The sequence below is a fragment of the Vulpes vulpes genome, chromosome 6 (assembly GCF_048418805.1).
Source record: "Vulpes vulpes isolate BD-2025 chromosome 6, VulVul3, whole genome shotgun sequence".
NCBI classification, from domain to species: Eukaryota; Metazoa; Chordata; class Mammalia; order Carnivora; family Canidae; genus Vulpes; species Vulpes vulpes.
The window spans coordinates 60,352,626-60,367,064 of record NC_132785.1 but is presented as its reverse complement, the minus strand read 5'-3'; the positions used below and the strand labels follow the sequence as shown (position 1 = coordinate 60,367,064).

Genomic DNA, 14,439 nt, shown 5'->3' with positions numbered 1-14,439 from the left:
GGGCAGCCCCCCAGGCAGGGCGCCCATCCCCACTCCCGCCAGAGGCGCCCATGCAGTTTGGCTCCTTTGAGTGGAAAGGAAAGAATGCAGAGGAAGAGCGCTGAAGGTCAGAAGCCCCGCGGGCAGGTTCTGGGTCACCTGTCACTGAGGGGCCTGCATGGACCTGTCACCAGCATCTTGTGAAGCTGGCCACCTCTATTTAAGGAAAGTTCCTTAGGAAAGTCTCTCTCCAGAGGCGACAGTGAGTCATTGGTTCTAAATTTCATTACTGTTTTTATCACCCTCATGTGCCCCTCATGGCAGGTGTGTGGGGAGGACGAGAGTTTGGACTTAGAAGATGCTGAGCCCTGTTCTCCCAAAATGCCACTGAGATGAAGTCCATGGGCAGCGGGGCTGCCAGCGGCTGGAGGTGGGAGACACTTCCTGCCTGGCCATCTCTCCACTCCAGTCTTTCCTAGCCTTTACCTTCCTGCATCTTCCAAAAGTGTCATTTCACAAACAGGTAAGTGGAAGGAGGATTTGGGATGACGGTTACAAATCTCCTCGGCGACCCCAGAGGGGCTGGAACAGGTTCCATGTCCAGTGATCCTGTTTACCCTGCGCCATGGGAATGCGCACAATGCAAAGGCCACAGAAATGTCATCTCGAGATGGGGAGTGACGTGGTTTCTGGACATACATCCCAGAGGACCGTGTGTGTCCAAACATACAACCAACACTGCTGGACATGCTGGAGCCTCCGGAACCCAGGGCCTGGGGACCGCTGTTTGAAAACTGTCCCCAGGTTCTCAGAGTCACCTGTTTCCAGCCTGGCATCACACAGGTAACCAGAAGATGGAGCAGCTCAGTCTGGCTGATGATGGCCAAAAATCCAGCACACACTGTGCACTAAGTACCCCAGGGTGTGACTGTGCAGGAGGGCGTGACTCTGCAGGTCGGCGGTAAGCACAGGCCTCCCGCAGCCCTGGCCATGAGGTCCAGATGCAGGGGCTCAGGACGCGGCCTCTAACAACCCCCTCAGTAGGTGTCAGGGACGGTTACAAACACCAGGAAGAAACAGACTTCAGGCAGCCCGGGTGGCGCAGCGGTTTAGCACTGCCTTCATCCCAGGGTGTGATCCTGGAGTCCTGGGATCGAGTCCCACGTCGGGCTCCTTGCATGGAGCCTGTTTCTCCCTCTGCCTATGTCTCTGTCTCTTTCTCTGTGTGTCTCTCATTAATAAATAAATAAAATCTTAAAATAAAGAATAAATAAATAAAAATCTTAAAAAAAAAAAAGGAAGAAACAGACACTTCAATGAACAAAACACAGGAAGGGTGTGACTTGCAGGAAGGCCTCGCATGATACAGAGTACTCTCGGTGGTGCGCTGTGGGATGTCCACCTTCCCTTCTGGAACACTCTGTGTGGACTGGCACCCCCACCCGCTGGCGTGCTGGGACCTACCAACTGCTGTGCAGGGCTGACAACCTCCAGCCACTTTGCCCCATGTGAGCGACCTGGTCCCTTCTCTCCCTGCAGCATGGTGACCACAACATAGGGCGAGTGTACGCACAGCCCTGTCCCCTCTGGCTATTGCCGGCTGAGCATGCCGTGTCCACTTCCTCTAAACTGCCTAAGTACTTGGGCACTAAGCAAACTGGTTCTGAGAAGGCTGGCCATGCCTTGGTCAGGGCTGGACCTCCCAAGTGGCTGCTGTGCACAACTCACCCTGCTCCCAACTCCTGCGTGAGGCTGGAGCAGGACATGCCACCGCCTGCTAACCCGTCTCTCACCCCCTGCACCCCCAGACCTCCTGCCTCTGCTCATACCCCAAGGGGTTTGCTCATCATCCTCTCTCTGCTAGACAACTCCCCCTCCCCCTCTGACACTCATCCAGCATCACCTCCATGGGGAAGCCCTCCTGGTGCTCACACTTCTGTCCTCACCTCCATCAGCGCTCAGCACTTCATGCTCAGACTCTAGTAAGTAGCACAGAGTAGGAACGCACGAGTTGTTTAATGCAATGTTATTTTGCCACGTGTGAAATACTAACTGGATGACCTAAAGACACTGCACCCCTGGACACTTGGTGTACATTTTCTGCACACACAGTGGCACTGGCCTTACAGGTAAAAACCACATTCTTACCGCACACAGACTCACAGCGCCTTCCACTGGGCCCTTGCTCAGCAGCAGGTCTGGGACACGCTGAGCTCAAATCAGGCTGGCTCACAGTAGACACACGCACTACCACAAACCCTCAACGGCTCACATGCACACGCACGTGCACACATATGCACAGCTGGGCTAAGCTGGGACACAGAGCCCTAGAATGGTACACTTAGGTATTTTCCAGAAGATGCCTTCATCTGCGTGCTCAGCACTGTGTCTCCATGTTTGCAGCTTTGTCCACCTGCTGTGACCAGGACGGTGACAGGTGGGCACGCCCATCATCCCCAACACCCTCAGAGCTGGCTCAGGATACCCGGCACACCTGATTCTAGGGGCTCTGGACTTTGGCTCCTTGTTTTTCTGTTCCAAGCCAAGCAGAAGGCATCCAAACAGAAAGCAGAGCACCTCAAAACAAGGAAGTCTCTGCTTCTGAGCTGGCACACCAGGCGGCTACACACAGCACCCTCCCCCTGCTATGGCCTGTCACGTAAGCACCGCAGCTCGCTCAGATGGCCATGCACGTCTGGAGAGACACAGAACTGGCACACCACCTGCAGTGTATTGCTGCCCAGGTCCTGGGGGGCGGGAGGTGTGCACGGGGAGTACCTGTGCAGGAGTGGAAACCCTTTAGAGGGTGCTGGTCTGCTGAAGCTAGGTGGTAGCTTCCCCAAAGCCCCTCCAGCTGAAGCTGGAAGTTTGGCTTCACAGCCCCGGGTGACCGTGTCAGCGGGTCAGCCCTCTCCCCACCTTGCCCTCTTGCACAGGGACATGCCTGCCAGCTCTGTCTCCCATCTCCTATCCCCACCACAGAGCTGTGGCGTCCGCCACACCCCACAGCCAGCTCCCAGATGGCACATGCACACAATGACAGGGCCTGCCTTGTGGCCTCCTGGCCTCCCTGCAGGACTTCCTGGCGTTGCCTCCGTATCCCTGCATGCTGGCCAGCTCTGATCACACCCCGATCCCAGTGTCTGTCAGCTGTCTGCACCCCACCTGGCTGGACACTTCCTGATTATACCCCACTTATATCTCCAACGCCCCAATCCCAGGACAGCACAGCACGTACCAGACTCTTAAACATGCTAAAGGCATGCACAGATTTTAGGGCATTCATGTGATCAGTATATTCATATAATACAAAGAATTGGAGTTAAAGAGAATTTTTGACAAGTATGCTGAAAAAATATTAACTTCTGGGGTTTCCAAACCAGTTGTAGGGAACCTCAAGACTTATAGGAAAAAAGAGATTTTAAAAACTTCTATTTTTATTGTGTACAAATTTGTGTAAATGTTAAATCTCAAACACCAACTTTTCAGTTATGATTTTCACAAAACAAAATTTTAAGGGTGAGCCAGCATGCTTTAGAAATCCACCTGGTTATAACATCGGTGACAAAGGAAACTGGGATTGCCCCTGGCAGGCGGAGAGCGCTGTATCCCTGGCGCCTGCAGGTCTGCTCTGGGCCACTCGGCTCAGCCACAGGCTGCACTCACTCGCAGGCTACCTCAGTTCTTAAAAATAGTACCTGTTTCTTGAAGAACTATCTTGTATTTGGGGACTCTCCTGTTTCTAACCAGGAGCAGCTGATGGCCTTGAGAGACATTCACAGTGAACCTATTTTGCCCAGGGCCGGGGCTGGGTGCCTGCCATAAGCTTGACCCAACTTCGAGGAACCCATGGTGAGTAAGCAGGAGTGGCTGTGCCTCCCAGAGCAGGAGGTGGGAGGGGGGAGGGGGAAGGCTGCAAGGAGCAGAGGCCATCTGCAGGGCTGGGGCAGGGGCCCTCCTGGGGGAGGCATGTGTGCAGAGAGGAGACACCTGTGACCCTTACAGCAAAGGGTCTGACGCCTGTGCCCACCACATCATGATGCGCCTGAGTATGAGTTAGATCAAGCTAGAGACGTAGAAGACCTGGAGAGATTATTTAAATTTAAAGAATGTTGTTACTATAACACTATTACCTTCTTAAACAGCGACATACTTGACTGGGGAGTCTTGGTATTCAACCCAGGACTCACTTCCTGATTTTATTTTTATTTTTTTTTAATTTTTATTTATTTATGATAGTCACAGAGAGAGAGAGAGAGAGAGAGAGAGAGAGGCAGAGACACAGGCAGAGGGAGAAGCAGGCTCCATGCACCGGGAGCCCGATGTGGGACTCGATCCCGGGTCTCCAGGATCGTGCCCTGGGCCAAAGGCAGGCGCCAAACCGCTGCACCACCCAGGGATCCCTCACGTCCTGATTTTAAATGGTTGTCTTAAGTCTATGGTGCATGTGACCATGTGGTTCTTACAATTTAATTCTTGATTTAGCTTGCCATGTGACGTCACATGCATGTTTATTTTAAAATTTGAAGTAGTGAAATGGACACACTGGCTATTAACTGCTGATGAAATATCAAATGTACTGTGGGGACGAGGGACAGAACATGTGTGTGGGGGCGGGGACGAGGGAAGGATACATGTGTGGGTGTGGGGACAAGGGACAGGACATGTGTGGGGGGGCGGGAACGAGGGATAGAACAGATGTGTGGGGGTGGGGATGAGGGACAGGCTGCAGGGACGGGATGCTGCAGGGACATTTTTTCAGAAGGACAAGGTGGAACCACAGGGACAGGTTTGCACCCAAACGATGCAGTTGTAAGAAAAGAGCAGACGCCACGCCTTTAATTGTTAGGAGGATAACGAGGCCACGTAGGGAAGGGAGTAGTCTTTCCATTCCACCTGGAACCACAGCCCACTGGCCTCTCAGAGGTCAGGAACCAAAGATAGTTTGCACACACGACCCAGAAGAAGAGGTTTTGAGGATTTTACTCTGTCGAGGGTTCAGTTTTTAAGAAATGCTTGGGAGCAGCAGAGCTGTCCCAGCCAGTGACCAGCCATGCCTGCTCCGGTCCCCCTCCTGCCATGAGTCTCCGGCTGCCGTGAGGGAGCATGGGTGAAGCGCTGCACAGGGAGCTCGTGGGCAGGGTAGAGGCTGCTTAGTTGACTTCCCTCTTGAATCATTGCTGCAGGTTAAAAACAGCCCCAGCAGGAAGCATAGGGCAGCCACCCTCTGCGCGGGTAAGGGGCCTCAGGGGTCCCTGGAGCCGGCAGGAGGCAAGGAGGGCCGAGGCCTCTGGGTTAGTTGGAAAACTAGAGGGTCAGCAGCCCTTCTGGAAAGGAGAGGGTCAATTAGAAAAAGCTGTTCAACGCAATTTCAAACTTGTAGCCTGAAGACTCTCTGCTTGACACGGGAGCTTGTGCCCCATGTCAGAAGGACCACATACCCCTCCTCAGCATTGCTCATACTCAGCAGTCAGAGACGACCCAGTCAGGGGAACTGTTGTTAAATCTTAACAAGCCCACTAAGAGTGAACGCATCTGAGAACAGAACACTCGCACACGCACACACACACACACACACACTCGCACACGCACACGCACATACACACACACACACACACTCGCACATGCACATGCACACACATGCCCATGCACACACAGACGCACATGCTCCAGCGACTTCAGCAGCCCAGGGAGGCGTGGGCTCCCTCGTGACCCCTGGCCCTACCTTGGCCCCTGAGGCCAGTGCACCATGCAGCCTTGGTCCTCAGAACACGAGCTGTCAGCAGGACAGACCCACTGCTGTCTCCTGGCACAGGGGACGAGCAGAGGCAGGCGTCACAGAGCCCGGGCACCCACACTTACTGCTATTCGCAGGATGGATGCCTTCACGGAGGTCCATTTGTCCTGCCTTCGGTCTATGACCAGGATGAATCCAATGCCAGCATCTTGTAAGCTGAAACGAGGAGAGAGATCTGCAGTTAGCGTGTGCAGCAGGATCCCAGGCTTTCGTGGGAGCTCTGAGAAAACCTTACGCTAGAACGATGCCTCCTATAATCCTTGGGCCGCTTCTGCACTGCATGGTAAAACCCATGCCAAGGAAGCGTCCGAGCAGACTGCAGCATTTCTGTGAGTCCAGGCAATTTCCAGAACTTGTTCTTATCTAAAGATCCTGCATGCTGCTGAGACCCCCAGCCCCACGCCGGCCATCTCACCGTGCAGAGACCCAGGAGACCCCCTCCCGGAGCTCAGGCACCTTCATTCCACCCTAAGAGCCGACCACTTGCCCTTCTGGGTTGACCAGCTGGCTAAGTCCTCCAAAACAAGTTTATGACCCATACGTCACATGAGTCCTGGCATCTGAGGTCCCTATGTGTGTCCATGTTATAAAATCGCTCTTGATGGTATTGCTACACTTTCGGGAGGAAATTCCCAAGGTGTCCACAGGCTCACAAGCCTCTGTTGGAAACGGGAGGCCAGAAATGGCTCCTCGCATCAGCAGCATGCTGTGCTAAAGATAACGCTGAGCCTGTGTGATGACAAGCCGTCCTGCCTCAGCCGGCGGGAGCCTGAGTCGCAGTGGAGAACGGGGCTCCCCGCCCTCGGACAGCTCCACATCCAAGCCAATCGTGCAGCGCCAGCAGCTGCGCCGCCAGCCAATCCCTGTGGAGGGAAGCAGGGCACGCCCAAGGTGCTGATTTCCAAGTCTGAGCAAATGTGAGGAAGGCACTTCTGGGTTTAAGTAAAAATCAGAATGACATGGAGCACAGGCAATGGTCCGGTCTGGGCATGCTCTGCTGGCTGTACGTAACACAGCTGGGGCTGTCCATGTGTCCTCACTCAGGTTTAATGGGGCTGACAGTGGCACCACAGAGCAGGGTGCTGCTGGCTCTGCGTGCTCGCCCACACCTGACGATGAGGGGCTCCACCTGTCCATGGTAATCTGGTTCTGTAAGGTAAACACGCCAATGGAGGTCCGCTTTCATCCAGAGTAGCCTTCCTGCTGGGCGACCAGAGCCCCCTCGTGCACACACAGCAAGAAGCCATGATCAATAGCATTTCACAGCTGTGGGGGGGCACCCCACCCAAAACTGTCATTGGAGCTGCTTTAGCTCTTTTTTTGGGGAAGGTCAGTTTGTCACTTGAGCTCCTGTCCTCTGCCAAATGTGGGAGTCCAGGGAGCCCCGGCCGCTGCGGGCACACGCTCCCTCCAGGGGGACCCACGCAGGTCTTGGCCTAAGTGGAGTCAGCCCTCAGCCAATGTGGGGCAGCCCTAGTTCTGTCCCAGGGGCTCAGCTGGGGCCATGGCAGGGATGGGAGGAAACAGCATCTCAGGCGGTTGTGTGAGCTCTGTCCACAGCAGGTGGACACAGGGGCTGAGACCTCCCAACCAGCCAGCACACACCCTCCTTGGAGGGGTCCACGCATCCTGGGAAGCCCTGAGCTGTGACTCACAGGGCTCTCACCCTTCCCACAGTGGAAGGGAACGGAGAGCCCAGAGACACTCGTTTTCATTGTGCATGCCACCAGACCACCAGAATCCACCCCATTCTCTAGGAGGGGTGCTGCCATGGGGGCTGGCAACGAGAGGGCACTCTGGGGTGACTCCTTGAGGCACCATGGGTCAGCTCAATTTCCTTTCCTCCAAAAAGCCAAAAGGTGCCAAAATAGCATTCCCCTCTTGGGGCTGTTGGGAGGGTCAATGGTCACTTCTGTAAACCCATCAGTGTGTGGAGACAGGATTCTCACTGTTGCTCTCTTCTTCTCATTTCAGAGAGCAAGGCCTGACTCTGTGTCTCACTTTCTCCCTGGGATGAAGCTTTGATACTGGTGGGGACTCTCCATTGTCCGCAGTGGGTGATGGGTAGGTTCCCTTTGCTATCCCACATTGGATCTTGGAACGCCACACCTGGTTGGAGCTTCTAAACCCGGGACGTTCTCTCCTGCAGCCCAAACACACCCGTTCCCACCATGCTGGGCCCCGTGCTGGGCTTAATGCTCTCAACCGAGTGTTCGTGTTTATGCAAATGCCTGGCTGGGGGGCAGTGCAGGCCATGGGCAGGGCCGGGGGAACCGTCCAGGCCAGGGCGGGCCCAGGGCCTCAGTCCCACTCCCCGTGTCCCTTCCATACTGTCACAGTTGTAATCGGAAGACCAGCATCACAAACAGGCATTGATCAGAATATAGCAGAGAAACCCAAGTTACCAACAGCTCAAATTTAAAAAAATAAATAAATAAAATACAAATGAAATATAAGGGGAAGAGGTGCCCAGGTGGCTCTGTAGGTTGAGTGTCCAACTCTTGGTTTCAGGTCTTGATCTCAGGCTCCTGAGTTCTAGCCCCACAATGGGCTGCATGCTGAGCCTGCTTAAATCGTATGTTCACACAAAGCAATTGGACATTAACTTGAGTTCATCTTGCTGCTCCTCAGCACATGCCCAGTCATTGGGCTCCTCCCCCAGGCCAGGCTGGGACCTTCTTTCTAGGAGGGGAATTTCCTGTGCTTTTGGGCTGCCAAGGGCAGATGTACTTCTTTTAATCCTCACCATGGTCCCATGATGTAGGGACCACCATCTCTCCAGCTCAGAGTCCTGGAATGGAGGCTCAGAGAGGCTGAGCTGCTTGTCCAAAGTCGCACAGCCGGGGAGAACCTCCAAACTGCCTCCCGGGCTAGGTCCACACTGTGCCCTAGAGCAGCCCTGTCCCACCCCTCCCAACCCTGGGCAGGAGCCCTGGTCCTTGGGGGTCCCTGCACCACTCCTGGCTGTTGGAGGACATGCTGAGGGAGACCAGACCCCAGGAGCAGACAGCAAGGCTGCCTACATGCTGGGACCCATCCTGGGGCCCAGGAGACGCCCCCTGCATACCTGTGTCGCCTGCCGCCCCACCTGGATGCTGGCCCACAGGAGCACAGACTTATGCAGCAGAGTGACCTCAGGACGTGGACACCTTCCTAGCCTCCCTGGTGCCCACACAACTGGTGCCACAGAGCAAGGCCCTGCACTCTGTGCTGTCCGGCAGCTGGGGCCAGCAGCGCAAGGGTCCCCAGCTACACCCCCAGCTCACGGAGGAGGGTCCTAGCTGCACCCACCGAGGGAAAGGACTCAGAGTGGATCCTGCTTCTGGCCCCCACCCATGGGTCTCTGACCTTACTCAGCCTGGGGACAGGGCAGCTCATGCTCGCATCTCTGAGGAGCCCCCCCCCAGGAAGCCCGGCACTCCAGGCCTCGGGCTGGTGGCGATGAAGGTGGTGGCAGTGGGAGGTGCAGGGCGCATGATTCAGAAGCTGGCAGCCACACAGAAGCACCCATAGTACACACGGCCCAGCAGACACACAGACATCTGCCTCCAGCCCCGAAATCCGCTGGCTTGGAGGGGCCTCCCTGGCCAGCTGCCCAGCAGCTGAGTGAGGCTGAATAGCTCACTTTCGGCCCCAACCGTCAAAAGAGGCACAGAGCTCACGGAAACTCTGCTTCTGGGATTCAGCCACTCACTGGTGCCCTCTCTGACACCTGGGTGGCCTTGGTGGCCAGGCACACAGCCCGGTCATGTGGGCGCAGCCTCCCCATCACGGGGCAGGAGCAGGGAACAGCCTGAGAACCGTTTGGAGGCAAGGGCTGGGCAGTCCCCGGACGTCAGGTCTGCTGTCAGCGGCATCCCATCTGTCTGGTTCCTGGCCAAGCTGCATCAAGTTCCACAGACCCCAGACCCGACAGGGAGGTGGGGGACTCACCTATTTACACTTGCTCAATTGCTTGCTAGTCAGAGAGCGGGGGTGGGTGGAGTTGCAAACATAAGTCAGGATTACAGGGCCGATAAAGCCTGGGCAAGGAGTGGCTGTGCCAGGGATAGCAGAGGGACGGAGGGACAGGCATTCTGCATCTCAAACTGCAGCATGCACACCGGGCTCCCAGAGCTGCTGAAAGTGCAAATTCAGGCTCAGGATGCTTTGGTGGGGTCACAAGCCCCCCACTGCTGCTGTTGGTGCAGGGCCACCCCTGTGAGGCTGGTCCTGCACACAAGCCCTGAGGGCTTTCTGTGACCCGAGATGCCACCTGTGACTGAGCCTCTGTCCCAGAAGAGCCCAGAGGAGGTCAGACATGGTGGAAAGGGGGGTGTTGGACCTCAGGCCTGAACGGCCTGCAGGCAACTGAGACTAAGGAGGGGGTTGTGGGCACGTGAGAATCAGCTGACCCCAGGCTCACAACGAGGTGATGCTGTGGTGGAGCGGAGTGGGGGGGGGCAGGGATGTGGTGGGGGGGATGGGGATGTGGGGCACAGGGGGTGTAGGGCAGGAAGGCATGGGATGCAGGGGGTACAGGGAGGCATGGGGGAGGGGGTGTGGGGGCGGGGAGCTCAGGGGACGTGGGGAATGCAGGGGGGTGTGAGTCGTGGGCAGGGCAGCCTGCAGGGTGGTGGCCATCATGTCGGCAGGAGGGGGTGGAGGTGAGCACTCAGGTAGACAATGACAGGGTGCACCCTGGTGACATCTGAGAGAGACAGTTGGGAAGAAGTCCCAGGGCACCAGAGGGTGCTGCCTCTGCAGGTCCTAGATACTGGGGGGACGCAGCTTCCCAGAAGCAGAAGGGCCAGGCAGGGTCCCGGGCAGCACCCCCCTCCCCCACCCTGCAACCCCTTCCACCCCACACCCTGTCCACCTCCTCTGGAGGCCTCCACAGGGCTGCAGGCCCTCGGGAGACACCTCCTGGAGGGCAGCTTCCCCAGCAGCTTGTGCCCCACACTGGCCCTATGTGTGGTTTGGGGCATGCAGGGTGCCAGTCGCAAGGGACTAAGAATGCATTCTGACCACGCCCTCTTGTGGCCACAGGTGGGTGCTGCTCTTGACCTGGGTGCCCAGGGTGCCCCCCCCCCCCCCCCCGGGGGGAATGTGTGGACTTGCCCACCTAAGGGCTGCACTGCTTCAGGGAGCCCACCCCATCTCTCTTCCCCCACCCCTCCCCCTTCCCTCCCTCCTGGATGGGGTGTTTGGGAATCCTGCCTGCCTGCTGGTGGTGGAGGTCTCAGAAGGGGGTCCCATCCTGTAAAAGCCAGGAGGACAGCTGGTCCTAAGACAGTCCAGCTTGGGGCAAATCCTTTAATGCTGGGCCCCCCCCTTCCCTGAGCTCCTTTCCCAGCACAGGAGTAGTGCAGCCACACCCGCTCCCTGAGGCCCAGCCCCATGGGCAGAGCCCCCACCATCGCCCCAGCCTGAGCGTCCCACCAGGGGGCCTGACCTAGTTGTTTTAAGTTAGCAAATGCGCAGGGCAGTGGGTTTTCCATCCCTGAGGGACAACAGGCTTCTCCGGAGGAAGACAATACGAAAATGATGGTCACTGACAAACCACAGGCTTACTTCTCTGTCTTTCTTTTAAATCGGGGCTTAGTGACCCCACCACTTGGATGAGTGGGGACAGGATCACAGGACCCCTCATAGGACAGACAGGAGGGGGGCCTTGCTGGGCTCCATAGCTGAGCTGGGGTACCCTGGGAAGGACTGATCCCCTGAGGTTATCCCGAGCCACCTGTCCTTGCCTGCACTGGGGAGAGCACTGAGTCACATGACATCTCTGGTGGCTGCTACCAGCCCTTTGCTCCTTTGCTTCTTTGCTCCTGAGCCTCTTGGAAGCTGACAGCACCTGAGGGTCTGGTCTGAGAGCCTTGTCCATGACACTGATCACACCCCCCACAGATGTATCCTGCTGTCTCCTGCCATGCCTGCTCCCCATGCCACCCCAACCACAGGGGCCCTGGGTTTACCCTTGCCCAGCACTGAAAGGGGACCACTGCTCCCCTTCCTGATTCCCACAGCCCACAGAGGGCAGAGTCCCTGCACTCCTGGGCACTTGAGTCCTGAGCTCAGGAGCCAGATGTCCGCTGACCTGCACCTGTCCCTTGCCTGCCAGGGTCCTTGCCCCAGGCCCCTGCCTGCACTCATGCACCATCCATTGCCCTCCGCCAGCCCCATGACTTTCAGGCTTCTTTCCTCCAGCAGCAAAACTGTCCCCCTAATCATGGTCACAAATCCCTTTAAAGATCAAACTTTGTTACTATTGCCACCGAAAGATGGAATATACAGACGGACAACGGCCAGGTGTATCTAAAACAGACCTCTGGCCCAGGACCTGCAGCAACCAGCCCAGAAAACCCGTAGTGTGGGCCGCAGCACAGACAGCTGGGCAGCCGGCCAGAAGTCACCCTGCAGGAAGGTGACTGCTGTCTCAGGAGAATACCCTGGAGGCCAGACACTCCCCTCCCCGGGGCCACCTGCCCCTGATGGCTAGGATGTGTCTAATAACTGCGCTTCCCCAAGCTTTGTCCTGCTTCCAACCTGGGACCCACCAGAGAAAGCCCATGTGCTTCCCTCACCCATCCCACGGGACTTGCTCTAGTTAGCTGCCCCCGTGTCCCAGCCAGTGTCTGTGTCATGTCCCCCACCCCCAAGCTGACCCTGGCCAGTGCTTATGTCAGGGTTCCCCACCAAGCGCTTATCCCAGTCAGGTCCCACCTGTGTCAGGTCCCCCTCAGAGCCATCCCTGGCCAGTGCCTGCCTGTGTCAGATTCCCCCAGAGCTGACCCCAGTAAGCACCTGTGTCAGGTCCCCCCCAGAGCCATCCCTGGCCAGTGCCTGTGTCAGGGCCCCCCCAAGAGCTGCAGGGAGCTCTGCAGGGAGTCTCTGCTGCTGATCTCATGTGGTGTTCTCCATGTGTGTCCATCCCCCTAATGCAGAAGAATAGATGTACGAGTCACTGTTCATCCCTGCCTCCAATGTGGGGCTGCTGTCATCTAGGGCCCCAGGGTCAGTGTGCCCATGGGTGAGCACTGGGCCATGCAGCACCCTGTGCCTGGTGGAGCCATGGCCTCCTCACCTTGGAGCGGAGAGCTCTTGAGGCCCTGGAGAGTCACCACCTGGCACCCGTGAGTCTCCCAGGGGTGTGGCAGCTGCTCCCCAGGGCATGGCCTGGGCCTCAGGGTGGACGTGGCCCAAGGGCCCCACGCTGCTAAGTCGTCCACATCTCGGAGCAATGTTTTCTGCAGTTCAAGCACCTATAGGTCACAATGAGTCAGGAGGCCTCCTAGTCGATTGCGTGGAAACAGAGAAGGTGAAGAGTTTGATGAGGGAGAGCAGCCAGGCCGGGCGTTTCCTGGCACCCACAGCTACTGCTGGCTTGGAGCTCACGGCCTGCAGCTGGAGGCGGGAAGGGACCATGGCCATACTGGACGTCTTGCCAGTGTCAGGGTAAGGGTGATGGGGAGCATTCAGAGCCACCCGGAGGAGGCCAGCTCAGCCTGGTGCGAGGACCATAGGAGACAAGGCGGGGCTGGGGGGGGGCATTTGCCCCCCTGGACAGGCTCTGTAATCCTTCCCGGTTTGCAGAGTAATGGACTCTGTGCACAGCGAACATGGTTAGACACAGAAAAGATCAAGTGGTTGCCGCTTTTCTTTGTGTTTATGGACTAATTTCTATCAGCATAAATATGTCGTGATTTCCCTCTTCTTAGAGACCCCGGTCTGCATCCCTGTCTCCAGCTCCATCTGCCTGGCCTGTATCTTTGCTTCTCTTGTCTCTGAGTCCGCTCTGCCCGTTTTTGTTAAATTTGCTCCAAATCACGTTTCGCTCCCAACTCTCCACCAGAACTGTTCTTGCAGGGGATCCCGGTGGCCTGTTGGCCTGAGATTCCTGCTGTCTCCCCAGGAGGTAATCATAAGTGCTCGGCTGCAGCGGGACACCTGGGACTCCCTTCCTTGCCCCCATCCCACCTCTAGGGGTTCACTCCCCAAATGCCCATGACTCCCAAACCCACAGGCTGCTGGGACCCGGCTTGCATTCCAGGTATACCTGCAGGCTCTGGCCTCCTCCCTGCTGCCCCCTCTTTGGGTGACCGCTCCCCCCAGACCATGGGGCCCTCTCACTGCTACGTCCTGGTGGGGACACTGCCCCTGCCCCAGGACTGCGGCCCCTCCTACAAGGCCCCTTTGCCCCATTTCACTGATAAGAATGAAGACCCCTCCTGAGAGGGTCCCACCCACGGGTCAGGGAGCTGACCACCTCCCATGACGGGGCCCTCACCTGCCTTGTCTCTCGTTTTTCTCTTTCCATAATCCACACAACCCACTTCATTCACTGAGAATGTGAAGAGCAGGAATTGACTTATTTGTTCACTTTTGGGTCCAAGTGTGCCCAGAACCTGGATGCTTCTCACAGACAGTGACAGGGTGACCTGTCTGGGTCATAGGGCCACCCTGGGGGCAGGGCCCAGCAGACGGTGCCAAGTGAGCCTCATTGGGAAGGGCCGGGGTCTGAGGGGCCTGGATGGTAAGACCCGGTCTTCAGTGGGCCAGCAGGCAGCTGCACCTGGCTGACGCTGCCCGTTGCATCCTGGCATCTTTCCATGTTCCCTTCACTGAGGTTTCCAGAAGACCAGTTGTGGGACCCAAGGAATTTAACAAAAATCCCCTACTCC

General features: G+C 57.0%; 1 protein-coding gene across 50 annotated transcripts in view; it reads right to left on the bottom strand.

Annotated features, from left to right (window-relative positions):
* The window catches only part of MCF2L (MCF.2 cell line derived transforming sequence like), a 128,934-nt gene that overhangs the window by 28,206 nt on the left and 86,289 nt on the right, over positions 1 to 14,439 (bottom strand). For 36 of the 50 annotated variants that reach the window (XM_072761063.1, XM_072761065.1, XM_026008823.2 and 33 more), the window contains one exon: positions 5,842 to 5,932. In XM_072761063.1, the coding sequence (XP_072617164.1) occupies positions 5,842 to 5,932 (91 nt within the window). Of the gene's footprint in view, positions 1 to 5,841; positions 5,933 to 6,011; positions 6,690 to 14,439 lie in introns of those variants that run through there. The other 14 variants (XM_026008832.2, XM_072761094.1, XM_072761095.1 and 11 more) reach the window with 8 other exon arrangements.